The sequence below is a fragment of the Brachypodium distachyon genome, chromosome 2 (assembly GCF_000005505.3).
Source record: "Brachypodium distachyon strain Bd21 chromosome 2, Brachypodium_distachyon_v3.0, whole genome shotgun sequence".
NCBI lineage: Eukaryota > Viridiplantae > Streptophyta > Magnoliopsida > Poales > Poaceae > Brachypodium > Brachypodium distachyon.
Genome location: NC_016132.3, coordinates 2,433,779 through 2,452,995, shown reverse-complemented (window position 1 = coordinate 2,452,995; position 19,217 = coordinate 2,433,779). Strand labels below are relative to the sequence as shown.

Genomic DNA, 19,217 nt, shown 5'->3' with positions numbered 1-19,217 from the left:
CTTTTTCTTTTGCATACCAAATGTGTACTCGTGGTAGCTGATTGATTCGAATTTGTTCGAAAAATTCAGACTTGGACAATTCAAGCTTCATATTATAATATCCCTCCGTCCCAAAATAATGTAAATTCACGTCATTTATTTTGGGACGGAGGGAATAACTCATTATAATCGATATCGATAAAAAATTTGTACAAGTTTCCTGATAAGCAAGATCGGTCTCGCCGCACCCGGTTTATATTAATTGTTATATGCCGCTTGTAATAATTTATTGACCAGGTTGTTCAAAATTTCTTGTTTGCGACGACGTCTTGGGATGATTATTCCTAGGTAGCACTAGTACAAGCTATTCATTAGGAAATTGCTATGAAATTTCAGGAACTGTGACTTGTTCGTAGAGGCCAATTAAGGTCGCTGCAATTGTTTAGGGAAGAAGATTCTCTTGCCAAGTGGCTTAAACAAATCTGACCTCTCATTTTCCATTTTTTATTCAAGAATATTTTAGAAGAATTTTCTTTCCAGACTCTTTTTTTAACAAAAAAAAATCATATTCAAGACTTGGTAAGCAGGATTTAACTACCTTTGAGTTAAGACTCTCCCAAACAATTAAGTGTCACCCTGTCCATTTTGATCCAAAAGGTCAAACTGGAGTAATTTTTTGTCAACGTTTTGGGTTAACGAAACCTAATACGCTACGTAATAATTCGTTGACCTATATGTCAGGAATTTTGGCCAAACAGCTGATAAAATTGATGAAACACACACAGATGTGTAAAAAAGGAAAACTGTTGCTGCTACACCAAGCGGGAAGAAGAAACCTTGGATCACAAGCCAACATATACATGTGACACTTGTAGTTGTTAGGATTAGGATGATACACACACATACACATTGACGCATACATATAGTGCAACTGGACAATCTGGAAAAGGCTACACATAAAAACTACAGAAGAAAAGTGCACTAGCAGGCGAAAAGAGGAGACGCCTTTTCACCAGTTCTTGGATAGATGGAAAGGCACAGCATACCAACTGCACAACGCAACAAATCAAGCCTGCAGATGCAAACTGGTTTATCCTATCACTGATATATATTTATCCGCCTTCCATTTCAGCTCATTCTTTTAAGATAGTTAAGAACACTAACTGCAGAGTAATAAACCTGAAGCTTGTCAGCACAGAAAATCGTCCAGCTTTTAACCATCGATCTATATATATCCAGTACATCTTGATACTAGTAGTAGTATTTATCCATATATGGAGAAAGCTAGTGGTCTTTGAATGGTACAGCACACCATTAGGAATTCATGGAGGGAGTTCTTATTCTGATACTAACTAAGGGACCCACTAACTAATTCCACGTTTTACCAGCTTTAACTTGATTGCACAAAACTAAACGTGCATTCAGAATCACAGTCGACAGTGGGTACAGAAATTGGAGAATTATGCAGTTTTTGTCTTGGATAAGGCCTTCTCCCGCTTAGCGACCATATAGCGGAACAAATATGGAAACCCTGCAAACATCCAGATGAAACCAAGCAGTGTCTTGTCAGATTCTACATCTTCTAAACTTTTGGCTTTTTCAAAATAAGAAGAAAAGATATCCTTATTTTGAAGTCTACATAATTTTGGTCACTTGTTGAGTGTACCTGGAACGTAGAGAGCCGTAAGAAGAACCGACATATAGCGGTAGTCGAAAGAGAGGTTCCATTTGTTGGGCATCCTAAAGCAGTATTTCTCGGATGCCTGACAGTAGTTCAGTTAACCCCCAAAAAAACCGAGCATGTAACAAACAAGATTGAACAAAATGGAGTTCTTTCAGTCTTGAGTTCTTAATCCCATGTTAGTACCTTCATAGAAGGCATGGCAACATAGATGAGGCCCACCTCACTGATCAAGCCAATAGGATAGAATACCAGAAATGTGCTATACCTGCAAAAGAATCAGTCCAAATTTTTTTCAGGAAAACCATTTTAAAGATGATTTCCTGAAAACTTGATGAATTTGTTTGAAAACTTTGTTAAACAGTGAGGTTTCTGAAGAAACCGTACCAACCTAAGCCATAGGAGCCAGGAAGGTGCAAACCCAAATGCCTCCCTCATACCAAAGAAAGAGTATCTGATGATCTGCAAAGAACCAGCAAATTTCCATGATGCTGTCTTTACTTGAGGAACTAATTTGACAATATATAGTCTCATTCTTCAAAAAAATGCTTGTCATTTTAGAATTTCATATTAAATACAGTATTGTAAACTCATAATTCGGTGGTCAACTTTAGGGGTTAATACATACCTCGGTGATGGACCAGCTTATGATCAAGGAAGTAACAAGAATGTGAGAATGTGTCTGCAAGACAAAAAAAATGTTAATTGTTGAGAAGCTAGAACATCACAGGTCTACTATATGGAAAGATCAAGACTAGTTTGGCAGTGATGAACCAGTTAAGATGATATATACCTCAGGAAAGCTCCACAAGATGCCCCAGGTAACATACAGCCTTCCACTGATCTGTGGAAGAGTCACAGAGATCGGAGACCTCACAAACCCTTTAAACAGTTCATCAGCATGTGTATCATCAAAGATTAAAAATGAGCAGAAATCACAAGAGTATTAGTGAAAGGGGAAAAAAAACATAGTTTTGGTAAATAACTGAATCTGACAACAGGGTACTTTCTCAAAAATTTCAAGAACTTGTTACCTAGAATGGAATGAAGAATCTGGGCTAGCAGCAACACCAATCACCAGGCAGATTAAGCACAACACAAAAGGAATTATCAGCTAGTATTTGAATCCTAACTAGGATATATATACTAAGAGGAATTAACTTGCAAATTATTAAAGCGAATTAATGAAGTTTGTTATTTTCAGATTGACCTCCAAGAAGGCGGTCGTCTGCGCAAACAGCAGCGGCCGCTCGACGGCGGGGTAGACAGCATCATGCCTGCTCTCCAGCAACGCCGATGCTGCATTATACAACACCTGCACCCTGCATCGATCCATGGTAATTCAGAAACACAGGATCCAGCTGACAAATCACTAGCATTCTGCATTCATATTCAAGATGCAAGCAAAGGAAGAAGCCAAAGATACTTCCAGGAACAGAGCATCCAGCTGACCGACCATCCGAAGCAGACGGCCCAGTTGTAGACAGAGAGGTAGAGCCGCCGCAGCGCCGCCATTGCAGAGCTGTATATGGCAGTTTGCAGGTAGAGATCGACCAAGGAGGAAGAAGAAGCTGCTATTGTACAATTGATGTTCTTGATTTTAAGCATCGATCGATCATATGGCATGCACGAATATATACAGTGGCTTAATTGATTTCTTCGATCCAACTGACGGTTGGGCAGTGCAACGGCTTCCCATCCATGCATCTGACCAGCACATTTCGATCACACCGGTCAGCAAGAATAATGTGCAGATGAAGATACAGCATTTTCCTTTTTCTCATTATTATCTTCTTTCTGCTTTCTGCCTGCATATATATGCAGTCATGCAAGAGGACTGAAGTTGTTTAATTTGAACAAGAGGGAAATGGGGGCATAGATTTGTAATATCTCGATCTGGCTTCATTAATAAAATCAGGAATTGATGCGGATCCGTCTTAAGTTCGTCAAAGCTCAATTCGGGACCCGTGGAGTGATGATCGTTGTCCCCAAAGTGCGCTCTTCTGTTCTTGTTTCAACTCTCTGCAACTTATGGAAAAGGAGCAATGCGAAACTCAGTCCTACCGTTCTACGACTTTATGCCGATGTTCTTGTTCTACGGTCAAATTGTTGCTCAGAACAAAAACATTTTTGTATGACTAGGATGTTATGTTCTCCAACCTTGCTTCAACTGTATACTTCGCTGAATTTTCGTTTCGTTTTTTGAGTGTAAATACCATCTGAAAACAACAATTTCTTATATCCTCCTATTTTTTCTGGCTACTTAGGGGAAATAATGGCAGAAAAGACAATAGGCTAATTTACTAGAACAGCCAGAGAATAAACATGGAAGATCATCTTTGATCAATCATTCATAAACCATGGAAAATCCAACAATCACCACTGTTACAGACTTACAGTACATGTTGGGTTTCATGTCTAATAATGACACTCCCCGCTAACTAACTTATGCTAGAAAACGAGTAGTACACGTGAGCCCGGAGGGCACATTCAGACGTCACATTAGAAGATACTCCAACTGCAAAGCATTCAGCAATTTCATGCAGTCTTTGCCTTTGAAAGGGCCTTCTTCCTCTGGGCAAGCATATAAGTGAACATGTGTGGCCCTCCTGCAATTATTCAAATGGAACAACGGAAGGTTTAAGATTTTGTCGGTCATATCCAATTTACTTTTACTGTCGCTCGCTAAATGAAGGACACTGTAAATCACTAAGTGCGGGTGAGAGGCGGTACCTGGAACGTAGACGCCGATGGCAATTGCAGATGCGTAGAAGTAGTCAAAGGAGAAATTCCATTTGTTAGGCATCTTAATGTAGTATTTCTCTGATGCCTGAGAGTAGTCACAAAGAAATAGGGTAGTTATACAACATTGTTATCTGACGAACAACATGGAGCTATTCTCTTTTCTGTGGTTATTCTAGTTACCTTCATGTAAGGCAGGGCAATGTAGATTAGGCCAACCTCACTGAAGATACCGGTAGGATACAATATCATGAAGGTGCTATACCTGCATACAACCAACACCACATTCAAGAGAAAATCTAATGAAAAGGTAGTAAAGTTTCTCTAAATTTTGATGAGATAATGCCTTGCTTGGAATCACTGCTGACCTGAGCCATAAAAGCCATGAAGGTGCAAATCCAAGTGCCTCCTTCATACCGAAGAAAGAATATCTAATAATCTGCAGGGAAACAACAAAGTCAGCTTACTCTCTGAAATGTAAGACAATTCAAAATTTATGTTTGCTAAGCTTGACAGAGGAAATTTCTAGGAGATAATATGTACCTCGGTAATGGACCAGCTTATTACCAAGGAAGTAACGAGAATATGAGAGCGTGTCTGCAAGACAAACGTGTACAGTGATCAATCAATATTTTCAAGAAACTAGGTGTTCGCTTACATCTGTCTAATATGAAAACAGATGACTTGCAAGTGACGAGAGGATGATACCTCAGGGAAGCTCCACAAGATACCCCATGTAAGGAACAACCTTGACCCAATCTGTGGAAGGGTTGCTGATACCGGAGACCTCACCAACCCTTAAAATTTTCAGAATATTACAACAATGGTTAAAAACTCTCAGAATCGAAAAGGATAGTGAAAACTGAAAACAACATAACTAGAAGAGAAAGAATAACTTCTCTCACCTACAAGCCCATGAAGAATCTGCGCCACCAGCAACACCATCACCAGGCAAACACAAGATGTTCAGTACCTCTCAAACTTGATGCATAAAATAAATAAAGAAAACTCTAATCTAGAACTAGGATACAACGATAAATTTGGCACAAAATTCTAGCACAAACATAACAATGAAGTTGAATCATTGCGGTATTTCCATATACTCCTATGTCTTGCTACTAATATTTCTGTCAGTTCACAAAGCAATCTGGTCCCCATCACACATATATTTTGTGTCTACCTTAAGTCAATTTCACAGCAGTAATCCTCCTTGAACATGTACAAACTATACTACTTGAAGAAAAAGTACGTCCAAAGTACTTTTAAGAAGAAGCTAGTACGGAGTAGTAAAATTTACTGCATACTGCATATTTGCACTAATTTTTTTTGCCTTTTTATTACTCTACTGTAACAAAAGTTCTTAGTAAATACCCCTCCGGTCCTAAATTCTTGTCTTGGTTTTAGTTCAAGGATCGGAGGGAGTAGTAAAGTCAAAATGCAGCAGTAAGAACAGCTGAAAGTGCAGGAGAAACAAAGGATGGAACAAACAAGACCTCCATGAACGCGGCGGTCTGCGCGAACTGCAGCGGCTTCTCGACGGCGGCGTAAACGGCGCCATGGCCGCTCTCCAGCAACGCCGTGACCGCGTAGTACAGCACCTGCGCCCTGCAAAGAGACAGAGAGGGAGAGATCCGAATCAAATAATCAGTCTTCACGGCCAGAACCATGAGAAGGAAGCAAGGGGAATCGATCCAATCCAAGGCTGAGGATGGATGGATGAATTGCGAGCGCACCATCCGAAGAAGACGACCCAGTTGTATGCGGAGAGGTAGAGCCGCCGGAGCACCGACCCAGCGGCCGCAGCCATTGGCGGATCCGCCGGAGCTTCACGGATCAGGAGCAAGAAGAAGACGAGGACGGATGCAGAGTTGGATCAGGAGAAGAGGAGGAATCAGAGTCAGAATCAAACAACTAATACTCCTTTGGCTGCCTTTTGTTTGCTGGATCGGATCGGGAGCTGGATCTTGGATGGTTTAGGCGGCGGCTGGCCAGCTAACTTAACTTACTGCTGCCCGAATTGATTTCGCATTGAATCGTGCGGGAACGGGTCGCTCGGACAGGAGCACTGAAGAGAGTGGTGGCCGGCCGGCAGTGAGTGGCAGTTATTGCAGCTGAGCTGCTGCTAACTAACTGCCTCTGCCTGCCCGCCAATTCCATCCATGTGAATTTTCGTTTTGGTAGTATCAGTAGCTTTCCAAGAGATCCAGCGGAGATCCAGCAGTTGAGCTAACTCAGCAGCTTTCAGCACTTCGATGTAGCAACAAGTTTCATTGCTCCCTTATCCATGGTCACACGGATTAACAGAAATAATGTTGCATGATCAGAAGATTCTGACAACCAGCACAAAACACACGATGAATGTTTCCCAAGAGATCCAACAGTTGAGCTAACTCAGCAGCTTCCAGCAAGCAATTAGCTCAGTTAACTCAACTGGGAACAGAACAGAAACATAACAGAACAAACACACTGTTTTGCTTTTTGCTCTCTTATCCATGGTCAGATAGATTAACAGGGATAATGTTGCATGATGAGAATATTCTGACCGCCAGCACAAAACACACAACGAAAGCAGAACAGATCAACTAGCTAAAACTTCCATGCAAAAATTACTTCCTTGTTTTCAGTTTCAGCCACATGCTGTACTGGTATAAATTACAATATCTGTCAACCCAAAACATTGTTTAACTAAATAGATACAACAGCAGCAGGAGGAGGACCTATCCTTGGCTACAATGCAGCAGACATGATCCCCAGTTCGGCACAGAGCGGTTCGACCTCTTCCTCTTCAAGCAAGGAGAGGGCGGCGAGCCCGTAGTAAGAATGGTAGATGTCTGGGAATCCGTCGTCCGGGAATTTCGTAAAGCCTCCATACTGTCGCCCCAACAAAGAAAAAACATTAAAAAAAAGAGTCAGTAAAGAAGCATCTGGACCAATTCGGGAAGTTGATTAAGGTTTTCACTTTTCTTGAATTCTCAAAAGTTGTGAAATAGAGTTTTTTAGTTATTACAGGTGATTGGCAAGTGAGCAAAAATTCCCGCAGAGCACTCTGATCAATCAAGTGGTAGGCGCCAATGATCTTCAGGACGCCTCCAACCCTGAAAATGAGTGAAATCGGCAACAAGAAAATTTAGCAAGGTTCAGCAGTTGGCTTGTCCGCCAGCTAGTATACAGACTACATAATGTACCAACCAGAAAGCATAGCATGTATCGGCAGGCTTGTTTCTTCTCCCCTGGAACCCCCCATCTGCTGCTTGCCTCTACAAGATGATAATATTGTAATGAGTTACTAAGGTTCACCACTAGTAAAAACAATTTTGGTATAGTTCACATTTCATTTCAGATTCTAATGTTGCTAGTTTCAGGAAGATGAACTTCAACGCAAAGGTGTAGCGCCATTAAGCAAGGCTACATCCTCTCCACCATTACTAAATGAAAATTCGTGTCTTTATGGATTGGAATATTAAATATGTCGGTCTAGCATAGCATGGTGTTTTTCAACACAAAATGTGTGTGTTAATGAGTATTTGCATGTGAGAAACTAGAGCGCAAAATCTCTTGTCAACTACTATGCATTTATACATCACGTAAAGGGCAATTTTTCATGGATAATTGCAGATACATGGTAAAGCAGACTTTGACCTGAAGACACCACTCCAGGAGCAATTGTACATCAATCGATCCAGATTCTCTCAAGTTTGATGTCAAATCAACTTGAATGAAACCCATCAGATATAGAGCTGCAACAGCACAGAAAGTCCCTCCACCTGACTCACTAACACAAAGTCAAAAAATGAGAATCCAAAACCAATTGCAAAAATAAGAAAATAGCAAAATTTCAGAACAAATACTCCTACTTGACTCAGTTACCCACACAACTAAAATTCCAAAAAGAACTTCTATATGGCACTTATAAAGTAAATATGTAAGGAGTGCATTAAAAGGTTAAAATAAAATAAACTGCCTACCATGAGACTCTGAACCAGGAACCATGCCAAAGCCACCATCATATGACTGCATGCGGTAGCATTACGAATTAGTAAAGGCAAATTGGATGGTCCAGGACAGTGTTACAACAGTGAAAATGCAGGACATTAGAAATTTCTGCAAGCCAACCTGGCAGTTAAGAATGTACTCCTTGGCCTTTTCCTTGTCCATTCCTGTCCAGTCTTTTAGCATTGAACAGATCGCAGCTGAAAATATAGCTTAAATGTGATGAAGTTATATCAACAAAAAAAAAAATATTAGCATATATGAAGGACAGAGCTCCTCACCAGCACAGTATACAAAGCGTAGGTCTGTTTCTGCACCAATATGAGTGGGCATGAAGCTACAAACAGATGGATTTCAAGTTAGCCAATAACCCAATGTTCTAAGCATTCTGAGTTGACCAACAAACCATGTAACCAACCAAATGACAAGGAAAATTGATAGGCACATGCGCATATGCACATACAAGGACTGTTGAGTACTTGCATGCATTTACGGGGATCATAACAGTATAGCACTTCATTATTCTGTTTGGACAGGATTGCTAAGGATGACAGTACAAATGCACACCAGAAAGGTGGTATTCACCACCGTAAAGTTTATTGCAACAAGTGATTAAGTTCACACAGTTGTCTTTTTTAGATCACATGCAAAGAAAATAACATGTATAGGTTCCAATAACTGATTACGGGTTCCTAAATGCAATAATGCATACCTTCCATCTGGTTGCTGGAGCTTCTTCATCGAATGTAGAAGAGCCTTGCTATCAATGTTTAGTACATCATAACCTACAATCTTCAATATAGCAAGGGCAGAATAAGTGCTTGCTAGATGACTCCCATTATGGGAAGGGTCCTGAAACAGAGCATAGGTCAGTATTTGGAACTAGCGCAACAAATAAATCAAATAGCACAAACGTGGACACTGGACAGTACCTTCAGATTATTGGAGGGATACTGCGTTGTTCTAGAGCCACAAAATCCATAAAATTGCCCTAGAATAGTGAACTGTTAGATATCGAACATATTGCTTCTGGAAATATGAATTGTAGCTACCATAGGAGTTTTCGTACAAAAGTAACAAGAAAACTTTACCATTGTCTAAGTCGTCATGTGCCTCGGGATGTACTTGAAAAGTCAAAATCCATTTGGTAATTTGATCCTTGTCAACCTAAAACAAAAAAGCGGATACAAAACTTAAATTACTGCATTACTTCTTCCTAAACAATCAAGGTGCATGGTAAACTGAGATTTCTCAACAAACAATTCAGCAAAACAATCTGGCGTGGCTGATCATCCTAATATAAGTACAAGCAATTAAAAGTGACGGTTGGCAGATGTTGGACATCTCATCCCTGTTTGTTGTAAACGTAATACAGCACCAGCCCCACCACCGGCTCAATTTTCCACAGAGGCCACGCATAACTTCAGTACATGTGTATTTCACGAGAAACTGAAGAGCGTTGAGCTTACTTATGGCATCTGGTTGCGAGACAGATCTACATCCCATCACTAACCCCTAACTGCTTCGAGCAGGCTCATCAGATGCTTAAAACCTTGCAGCTAGCAGTTGCTGTTAACAAGCATTTACAGAACTTTGACCCACGAGCGGTACTACCTATCTGGTTATTCTCCATTATTTGTGATTAACTGCATTTATCGAGTTAGTATGAAGTGTTGCTTGGACGTACCAGGTGGAGCTCCCGGACGAGGGAGAGGCCGGCGACGGCGAAGTAGGCGAGGGTGAGGTGGTTGACCTCCTGCGTGGCGTAGTTCCGGGGCAGGTCCGTCGCCATGGACTCCAGGAACGCCGCGTGCCGCAGGCGCGCGAATCCGGACTGCTCGGGAGGGTTCCCCATCTCGTCGCCGGGCGGGCGGGCGGGCGAGCGAGCTGGTGGGTCAGGTCGATAGGGGCCTAGGGGGGAGGCGGCTTCTGGGCGGCGGAGGATTTTGGAGGGCCGGTGGCGGAGATCGAAGGAAGACTCGGGATCCGATCGTATCCCGTTCCCGTCAGAGACTGCTGATGTGTAGACCTGCAGAACGCGCGGCTTCACGGTTTCGTCAGGGACTCTTTTTTTTTTAAACACTTGTTTTGAGAGTTTATGACGTATAAACGGGAGAGAATAAAGCTAGTTAACTAGTTTTGTTTTGTTTTGTCATAGTTTCGAAACTCCCCGCATTTTGGTTAACTAGTTGGGACCATAAAGCTCGCTGGTTCACCGTGACCTCTAGGAAACCATGGTCTTCAGGAAAGCTGCAACGCCACTGCTACAAATTTCAAAGACAACATCGTTGAAGTAAAAAAGCACTTCAGCACGAAGGAGGCCACGTTCGGATGCAACCAAGATGGCAGCCAAGAAAAACTCATCTTCCTCACGCATGCACTCGAGAGCCTATAAAGACATAAACAAGTTTTGTTTATCCTGTAAAAAAAAACCCTACAAAGTAGGTGCATCGTGACCAAGAAAAAAAGAGAGGTAAATAATTCATTGGACCACTATTGGTGCCAGCCTTCTTGCCTATACAAGGAGTCACTCGCGGCAGCAGAACACACGCAACATTTCAGAACAAACGCATCCTTATGTCATGCCAAGCCAGTCGGTGTAATGCAATATATGTAAAGCAGTACCGTGCGTTCGTATGATAAGTAAAAATTGTAATCGCTCAAGTTTACTCGTAACCAAATACAATGGGTCGAATTAAACTGAACCTACATACTACGGGATACATACCTATTCAATTTATTTTGGTCCATATATTGATAGAGTCACCAGGAGGGCGGATGGGAGGCAGTCATGGAGTACGTGAGCAATTACGGCCGGCGCGGTCGGAACCGTTGGACAGTTGGGCCGCCCCGGCCTACTCCCCAACTGCGCACTCTCCTTTCCCTCTCCTCTCCTGCACCCAGTCCACATACACCGCGGCTTATCCATCCTCCTCCTACCACCCAAAGAAACACGGCCCACGCGAAAAAGAAAAAAAAACCCTGCATAGCTCAGGCTTGCTCGGGTTTTTATCGGAGAATAAATCCATGGACCCGGTCCACATCGAGAAGCTGCATCTGCTTAATAACTTCTGGTGGGCCCGAGCCGTCCACCGGCCCATCCAGCCCACAGCAGCCAGCGGGATCATCAAATACGCCACCACAAATCCTTCTCCCCTATTGGCTGCTCTTCACTACCTTCGTCTTCTACCTCCAACCCTTTGCCTGCTGCTGCGGGAACACCACCAGCAGAGGAGCGGAGCGCCGGGAGGGGAAGAAGCATGAAGGTCTCCGTCGTGTCCCGCAGCGGCCGCGAGGTCGTCAGGGGCGGCATCGACCTCCCCGACTCGGTACGTGTGCCCCTGCCTGCTACTCTCTGCTCGCCTCGCCGAGGGTTTGCTTCTGCTACTTGGGTGGGGGAGGGGTTTAAGATCTCGCCGGCGTCGAATGCCCCCTTCGAGCTTCGATTTGATGCGCTTCACCTCGCGCTGCGCTGAGCCTGAGCCCACTGTGTTTCTGTTTTCGCAGGCCAAGGTCGCGGATCTGCAGGAGGCCATCCACGCCAAGAGTACGTACAGCCGAACCCGGATCATCTGTTCCTCCTTCGCTCAGAGTCCTTTCAAGTAGTACTAGATTTGAGTTTCGGTTCTGAGTTTTGTCGTCTCCCTCGTCTTCAGAGGTGTTCAAATCTGGGAACGGTATTACCAATTAACCTGGTGCTTAATCAGTGTGGTAATCTGGAGTTTGCTAGGGACATTGCTTTCATTAATCAGACCAAATCAAACTAAATGAAGTAAAAGCGTTATTGAACAAGTGGATATGAGAGAGCATGAGATGAAAAAGTGGAGTACCTATTGTGTCTAGGTCCTCATGCCTAGTGCTACTGCTACGCACAACTCGATCTACGTGTTTGTGCGATGACTCTAGTGTCTAGTCAGTTGTTGGCCCATTTCGATTGGTTGCTCAGTCAGTCACCTTGCTTGCCCCCCAACTAGCAGGGTCAATTTGGTTGCTCAAGGTTGTTAGGATCCTCTTGTTTGTTTAGGCTGGTAGGAGGGAGTTGGCGGTCTACATCTATTCCCTCACAAGCTTTGTGTGTGCGCCTCTCTCTCTCTTTCTTTTTTTTTAACACGAACACGCACTCTTGAAGAGTGTCTTTTTTTTTTAACATATTAGAGAAGGGTAACTCACTTAACCAGAAAACAAACGTGAGTGGTCTTTAGTTGGAATTTTGTTTGGGGATGATTCATAATTTTTTTACTGCATGTCAAGAGAACACTCATGAACAACCACAGTGAAATATAGTGTCTCCTTTCCAACTTTCTTGCTGGGGCAAGCTAGTATTTATGGATATACTATTGAAGGATACATAATGATTCAAAATAGTAACCATATTGGTTACAATTAATACGAGAGGTGTTGATAATGATTATGCTACAAGGCTCTCTTCTGCATAAATATGCACTAAGGCTGTCTTCTGCATGCTTATGCCATAATTGTTGATAATGATTTTTTTACTCTGTGGTTGACTTGAAGGGTAGCTAATTTCTTTACCGTGTTCATTTTTTTTACTGTATGATCTTTGCGCTTTGCTGTTGGTCATGCTTGCGGTTTCATGATTTTTACTTCTGTATCTTTGCCTGATGGAGAAAGTATGGTGGTTTCTGAGCAACCTAGTTTTCTTTAGGTGTGTCTGTTACCCCATTTTCCCGTTTTTCTTTTGTTGCTTTATGTGTTCATCCTCTTTGAGCATTAGATCTGAAGCTAATTACCCTGTCCCTTGTCTGCTTATGCCACCATTTATGGCAGCACCTAGAATCTGTTTTCTAACTGGCTAAGTACATCAGAGGAGCACTGTCAGCGAACAAACCACAGTTCACTGCTTGAGATCATCAAATTTTAGCTGCGGTGCTGATTAATAATCCTATATTAAGTATTTATGGTATTTATTGCCATGTTAGATTATTAACTTGCCATAATGTTATCCTGAAGTGATGCCCATACAGAGTTATTTTTCATGTTGGACCACTAAAGCAGATCTGCTGCCATGTGGTTTAGTCAATATGGTCATGTGGTAGCAGTACTGTCTAAAATGCATGATGAAATGCCACCAGTCTGGGCTTTTGAGAAGCAGAATCGAATAACATGGCCCTGGTAGTATCGTGGTGCTCAATCCAATTATTTCCGGTGAACCATAGTGACAATCCACCTCCTCATATTGGTCAAATATGTTAGGAACATCAAATAATAAATAGCTGACCCCTACTGGAATTTTTCCAGAAACTGATTTGATATTGGTCCTTGTGGATTACACCTTCTCAACAGTTTTTGGACATTGTCCTCAGGTAGCTTGCTCTACTAGATGCAGACTATTGCTGTTCCAGTTTCGAGCTTGCACAATTAGTTGCTAATATTCAAGGATGACACTAGATCTTACTTGTACAGAATAAAGCTCACTCATTTTTTATCATGCATTTCTTTATACGTTGCTTTCTCTAAGAATAACACGTGTTTTCTTTTATGTTGTACGGATTGCTAATCACTCATATCTAATCCATGCAGCTAAGAAGTATTATCCTGCTAGGCAGCGGCTCACCCTCCCTCTACAACCTGGAAAATCTGGAAAACCAGTTGTCCTCAGTCCAAAGTCCAGCCTATCTGAATACTGTGAGAAGGGTTCTGGCTCCCTGAAAGTAGTCTTCAAAGATTTAGGCCCACAGGTCTATTACAGCACACTGTTCTTCTGGGAATACGTGGGTCCTCTTATCATCTACCCCATATTCTATTATCTGCCCGTTTATAAATACTTTGGATATGAGGGAGAGCGGGTCATTCATCCTGTCCAGACCTACGCCATGTACTACTTTTGCTTCCACTACTTCAAGAGGATCATGGAGACGTTCTTTGTCCACCGATTCAGCCATGCGACTTCTCCTGTGTCAAATGTCTTTAGGAACTGTGCCTACTACTGGACCTTTGGAGCTTACATTGCTTACTACTGCAACCATCCGCTTTACACCCCTGTGAGTGATCTGCAGATGAAGATTGGGTTTGGGTTTGGGATCGTGTGCCAAATCGCAAACTTCTACTGTCATATCCTGCTGAGGAACCTCAGGAGCCCAACTGGCAGTGGTGGTTATCAGATCCCACGGGGTTTCTTGTTCAACATAGTGACCTGTGCAAACTACACCACTGAGATCTACCAATGGCTGGGGTTCAACATTGCCACGCAGACTGTGGCAGGTTATGTCTTCCTCGCTGTTGCAGCAGCTATCATGACCAACTGGGCGCTCGGAAAGCACAGCCGTCTGAGGAAGGCAAGTCTAGCTCTTCTTTGCATGCTGAATTACTGAACAATACCGTGAAAACTGCACAGCTTTACTGACATTGTTTCTTCTGCAGCTGTTCGATGGAAAGGACGGGAGGCCCAAGTATCCTCGCCGATGGGTGATTCTTCCTCCATTCCTGTGAAGAGGTGGTGCTTGGAGCTGAGCTGGCCTCTGGGGGATTCCATATTTATTCTGTTTCAGCAGTTGGAAGTTAAAAGTCGTTCATTTCACGACATTTATACTAATTGTGCCATCTACCAGTTGTCAACCCTCAGTTTGTTATCCGAAAGGTCTAATCCAAAGGATGGATTTATCCTCTATTCTTGAAACCTTTATCTGGGTTAATTTATGTCACGGTGTTATGCATTGGTACTTTTTTTGGTTGTTAATTTTACATAGAAGTTTCATTAGCCTGTTTGTTTCACATATTTCTCAAGCAGAAGATAAGGCAACCTTGATGCGATTTTAATGCTTGTCAATCCTGCTTATGTCATCCTACTTTTCTGAAAACCTTCATATCGATCTGAGTCGAAGAAGGTTGACATGTTCAACTCTTTTTTAGATGTGACATGTTCAGTCTTGACACTGTTATATCCTCTTCAAACTCATCAGAACAAGTCAACTGGCGCACTACAAAGCATAGAGCCTGTTTGGTTTCCAAAGACTCTTCTGTTCCTGGATGAACACAGCTATTCTGTTCTGTGCCAGTCAGCTGCACTTGTGAGCTTTGTCATCGCCAATAGTCAACATTTCTTGCTCAAAAAAAAAAAATGGTGGTCAATTGACATTTTCATGCATGCATGTGGACATTTTCATAAGACTTCCCTGTGGCGTGGTGTTGCCATTTAGACCGGGCGAGTTCTTGCTGACCATCATTTTCACATGGTGTCTTGTTGTCGCCGTTTGAGTCAGCTGGAATGTTCCCAGCAGAATCCAAACGCCTTTGGCGGTCTTCGTTGCACCGTTTGACCAAAATAGAAACACACACAAACACCTGATTTCATCCAGCCAATTTTATATTAGCATAGTATTTCTATAAGCATGATCCCTGTTTATGCATCTGCACTGGAGACGTCAAATATGCGCTTAAATTTCCTCAGCAATTCTAAGGAATATCTTTTTCCCTTGATGTTCAAAAGCTGAAAAGATGCCGTGGTAGTTTTTTTCTCTTTGGATAAACTGATATAATTAGTAGTACTCCTACAAGTAGTCCAGATAATTTGAGTCAAAAGATGCCCTGGTAGTAGCAGTAGCAGCTAAGCCTACTAGATGCTGCAGCAAAAGCAAATAATGTCAGGTTAGTCACTCTCATGCGGCAGTTGAGATTTGAGAAGAATACCTTGTGACGTTTAGAGTAGAGTATGACATCGTTCCTGGAGCTGACTTCACGTCTTTAGATTTTTGCAGCATGCCAATTGTCCTCCGTGGATCGCACTCACTAGTATAGGCTTCTAGCTTCGTTAATGTATGTCATGGAATGGAGTCAGCGTCAACGTTTTGGTAGATTTAAACTCTCTAGATGGGCTATCTAAATTTCATTACTTCCTCCGTCCAACAAAAGATGTCTCAAGTTTGTCAAAATTTAGATGTATCTAGACATGATTTAGTGCATACATACATTTAAATTTGGTCAAAATTGAGACATTCTTTGTTGGACGGAAAAAGTTTTTTTTTTAATATATTAGAAGGGTTCCTCAGCGATCCCTTACTTTGCTCATCCTTTGAGAAGAGAGAAAATATCCTAATAATTAACATGAACGACAGTTCTAATATAATGTCACTAAGACTTGGTACTAAGATTAAAAAAATAAACATTCCCGGGAGATTGCTCACTCCAATAAGCATTTATTTTTCTTGCCTATCTCTATCCTCGGCATCACCGAAAACAATTTTGAATTTCTAATACAGGGCTCTCCGACACTCTCAAAAACACGTAAGCAATTATTGCTAGAGTAAAGACTGCATTTTCTTTTCTATCTATATCCTCCACATCATCGACAAGATTATGGCGATGCTCGAACTCTAACAGTAGTAGTATACTAATGCAAACTTATAAGAAAGAATGCCAAGAATAGCATCTTCCCCAAAAATATATATTGTGAACATAATTCTTGAAAAGAACTTGAACATATGATTATTCAGGTTTCTAAATCTAACGATTTGTCAAGAAGTTCATAGTCAAAACTATAAAGTTTGATTTAATCATCTGTCCAAAACCACAAATTATGGGACCAGTGGGAGTAATATGTTGGCCTCCTGCAAAATTTGTTCGAGATAGATAAATCGACTGTTCTAGATAGCGTAGAAAATAAGAATGCAGTTATTTAAACATGTGGAAGGGAAGAAAAGAAAGGTCATTTCTCGATATCCTTATCACGTATACATAATGATTCTCTTTTTATTTATTTTCTTGTGATATAGATCAGCTCTTGACCAAGAACAAGTCGATACATCAATACCACCAATGCTTATTCTTCTTCCCTTTCATTTCTCTGTTTTTTTTTAGGAAACACAATACAGACGTAGACACTCACAAGTACGCACGCACACTCACCCCTATGAACACACGCACGCACAGTCTACCCCTATGAGCACCTCCGAGAGACTGATCCGGCACATCATCTTGAGATTGACGAAGTCACCACAAGCGTCTCGTAGTTGACGGGTACATCACTCCCATTGAAAACACAACGCCGGTTTTTCCTAGAATAAATCCAGAGAAATGTGAGCACCCACGTCAAATCGGAGACTTGAATCTAGATGGGCTGGTTCCACCACAAGAAACCAACCACCTGAGTTTAGGCTCAGTTCGCATTTCTCTGTTTCTATGCATGATGCACAAGTTTGTTACGTCAGTGACAGAACTGATAAACTAAAAAAGCATGCCAAGTTTGATCGATCGGGGCTGCTGCATGTAAATAATTTGACCAGGTTAACCAAACAAATCGGTCCATATCTTTCCTACTAATTGAGTACCAGAGTTGAATTTACCCCAAAAAAAAACTATCAGGATCTTAGCAAGAGAGAGATCTTTGAGAGAAATGCGGGCTCAAGATGACGATATTCGACGCGTTTAAATCCTTCCTTTTCAAAAAGAAAAATTGATATATTTCCGGCTCGGAGATCTTTATGAATTTTGTGCAATAAAGAAAAGGAATCCATGTAACTAAAAATATCTCATATGGAGGGATGGGGTCTTTTCCTCTGACCCACCATGATGCAAACAAGGAAACAAGGTGACAAAAAAGGAGTAGGAATTAAGGAGGAATAGTAGGCTTTTGCTGGGAAAACAAAACAAATCAAAGCAAATGATTTTTAAAGAAGGTCCGGGGGTCCGTGCTGGACGAAAAACGCGGCTCATTGTGTACTCGATCTCACCATACTTTGCCTTGATTTGATCATAATAAATGTGCTGATTAATTTGCTAGCCCAACGGCTGACAAGGACGGACAGCCAGCCACCTCATCTCTTTCCCTTTCCAGGTCACATTTTCTTTTGAGCCTTTCTTTCTTTCTTTCTTAAAACTATTTTCTTTTGGAGCTATGTACATACCCAAAGTGAACACAGACTTTTACCTTTTAAAAAAGGAAACACTGATTTTTACCTCAAAATAAAGGAAACACAGATTTTGCACACAAAAAGGAATTATTCACCCATTAATTAGCGTCCAAAATAAACAGAGCCACAAAAAAATGGGTTAAAAATTATCATGGTTTAGAAAGGCAAAACTTTACTCACCACGTCATGAGATTAATCACGTGGCATATCTCCTCGGAGCATTTCTTAGGAAAGACATTACCACTCACTACACCCACTTAACCCCGCAAACAAATATAGAAAGAAAAAAAGAAACGCATGTATAATAATAATAATTTTCTAAAATAAGAGAAAACAAAAAAAAAACTGTACGCATTGTGGCAACATTTACTCGATAAGTGCACCCGTCGATGTGCCACGTGCAACCGCACCGTCAATCCATCCCGCTACTTACCGACAACCCAAATTCAGAAGGACAAGCCACCGTGTCGTGAACGAACCACTTCCCTCCCACTATTTACTACGCGTTTCTCCTGCCCGCCCCTCGGGAGCTTCCCGCGCTTCCGAGCAACGGTAAAAAAAAATCCGATCCGGTGAATCCACAACCTTATCGGCATAGTTAGTCAGCTACGTCTGCGTCTCCCCCGCCACCAATCGGGGGACATATACCCTTATAGAAAATTCCATGGCACATATGACTATAAAGTTTCTGGTCCGATTATTTTTTAAGCCTGAGTCATTCTCTTCTTCCTAATAAAATTGCAATTGCTCATGTCTTTCAAGGTTTCTCAGAAGAAAAATAAAAATAAAATTACACTGAGAACAACAAAGAGGACCAACTAACAAAACTGAACTAACAACTGATAAGTGATAACCCTCTTTGGGGTGCTGACTTGTCCAACAGTGTAGGCTGAAAGATTCAACAGGTCGGTTCTGGGTCTCGGTCTCGGACCGGAATGGATTTAAGCCCCCCCGCAGCC

General features: G+C 41.9%; 4 protein-coding genes across 5 annotated transcripts; 1 reads left to right on the top strand and 3 right to left on the bottom strand.

The window, feature by feature from the left end:
- Positions 1-836: 836 nt before the first annotated feature.
- LOC100821089 (very-long-chain (3R)-3-hydroxyacyl-CoA dehydratase PASTICCINO 2A) lies at positions 837-3,339 on the bottom strand. Of its 2 annotated transcripts, none has more exons than XM_024459582.1 (9): positions 3,087-3,339; positions 2,871-2,982; positions 2,695-2,713; positions 2,454-2,542; positions 2,289-2,342; positions 2,052-2,122; positions 1,847-1,928; positions 1,646-1,742; positions 837-1,510 (listed from the first exon to the last, which is right to left on the bottom strand). In XM_024459582.1, the coding sequence occupies exons 1-9, from the start codon at positions 3,284-3,286 to the stop codon at positions 1,440-1,442; spliced, it is 795 nt and encodes a 264-aa protein (XP_024315350.1). In that variant the 5' UTR covers positions 3,287-3,339; the 3' UTR covers positions 837-1,439. The 2 variants fall into 2 exon arrangements, with proteins under 2 accessions (XP_024315350.1, XP_024315351.1); XM_024459583.1 differs by having other exon boundaries at positions 3,117-3,329.
- A 641-nt stretch (positions 3,340-3,980) lies between these two features.
- On the bottom strand, positions 3,981-6,492 carry LOC106866263 (very-long-chain (3R)-3-hydroxyacyl-CoA dehydratase PASTICCINO 2A). Its single transcript, XM_014899714.2, has 9 exons — positions 6,136-6,492; positions 5,896-6,007; positions 5,308-5,326; positions 5,111-5,199; positions 4,946-4,999; positions 4,771-4,841; positions 4,586-4,667; positions 4,394-4,490; positions 3,981-4,269 (listed from the first exon to the last, which is right to left on the bottom strand). The coding sequence occupies exons 1-9, from the start codon at positions 6,207-6,209 to the stop codon at positions 4,199-4,201; spliced, it is 669 nt and encodes a 222-aa protein (XP_014755200.1). The 5' UTR covers positions 6,210-6,492; the 3' UTR covers positions 3,981-4,198.
- A 377-nt stretch (positions 6,493-6,869) lies between these two features.
- On the bottom strand, positions 6,870-10,247 carry LOC100846899 (geranylgeranyl transferase type-1 subunit beta). Its single transcript, XM_014899713.2, has 11 exons — positions 10,080-10,247; positions 9,484-9,559; positions 9,325-9,383; positions 9,105-9,244; positions 8,674-8,729; positions 8,516-8,592; positions 8,368-8,413; positions 8,042-8,166; positions 7,592-7,659; positions 7,410-7,497; positions 6,870-7,273 (listed from the first exon to the last, which is right to left on the bottom strand). Exons 1-11 carry the CDS (start codon positions 10,245-10,247, stop codon positions 7,130-7,132), a joined length of 1,047 nt encoding a protein of 348 aa, XP_014755199.1. The 3' UTR covers positions 6,870-7,129.
- A 1,296-nt stretch (positions 10,248-11,543) lies between these two features.
- On the top strand, positions 11,544-15,163 carry LOC100830422 (very-long-chain enoyl-CoA reductase). Its single transcript, XM_003568814.4, has 4 exons — positions 11,544-11,721; positions 11,900-11,939; positions 13,934-14,688; positions 14,774-15,163. Exons 1-4 carry the CDS (start codon positions 11,653-11,655, stop codon positions 14,840-14,842), a joined length of 933 nt encoding a protein of 310 aa, XP_003568862.1. The 5' UTR covers positions 11,544-11,652; the 3' UTR covers positions 14,843-15,163.
- The last annotated feature ends 4,054 nt before the right edge of the window (positions 15,164-19,217 follow it).

Excerpts from the sequence above, each read along its gene's own strand:
- LOC100821089 (XM_024459582.1), bottom strand. The coding sequence starts at position 3,286 with ATGCCATATGATCGATCGATGCTTAAAATCAAGAACATCAATTGTACA. Across the intron at positions 2,123-2,288 it reads TAAGCTGGTCCATCACCGAG|ATCATCAGATACTCTTTCTT; the intron begins GTATGTATTAAC and ends GGTTCTTTGCAG. Across the intron at positions 1,511-1,645 it reads TACGGCTCTCTACGTTCCAG|GGTTTCCATATTTGTTCCGC; the intron begins GTACACTCAACA and ends GGATGTTTGCAG.
- LOC106866263 (XM_014899714.2), bottom strand. The coding sequence starts at position 6,209 with ATGGCTGCGGCCGCTGGGTCGGTGCTCCGGCGGCTCTACCTCTCCGCA. Across the intron at positions 4,842-4,945 it reads TAAGCTGGTCCATTACCGAG|ATTATTAGATATTCTTTCTT; the intron begins GTACATATTATC and ends GTTTCCCTGCAG. Across the intron at positions 4,270-4,393 it reads CATCGGCGTCTACGTTCCAG|GAGGGCCACACATGTTCACT; the intron begins GTACCGCCTCTC and ends GAATAATTGCAG.
- LOC100846899 (XM_014899713.2), bottom strand. The coding sequence starts at position 10,247 with ATGGGGAACCCTCCCGAGCAGTCCGGATTCGCGCGCCTGCGGCACGCG. Across the intron at positions 9,560-10,079 it reads TCGTCCGGGAGCTCCACCTG|GTTGACAAGGATCAAATTAC; the intron begins GTACGTCCAAGC and ends TTTTTGTTTTAG. Across the intron at positions 8,414-8,515 it reads AGTACATTCTTAACTGCCAG|TCATATGATGGTGGCTTTGG; the intron begins GTTGGCTTGCAG and ends TACCGCATGCAG.
- LOC100830422 (XM_003568814.4), top strand. The coding sequence starts at position 11,653 with ATGAAGGTCTCCGTCGTGTCCCGCAGCGGCCGCGAGGTCGTCAGGGGC. Across the intron at positions 11,722-11,899 it reads GCATCGACCTCCCCGACTCG|GCCAAGGTCGCGGATCTGCA; the intron begins GTACGTGTGCCC and ends CTGTTTTCGCAG. Across the intron at positions 11,940-13,933 it reads GGAGGCCATCCACGCCAAGA|CTAAGAAGTATTATCCTGCT; the intron begins GTACGTACAGCC and ends TAATCCATGCAG.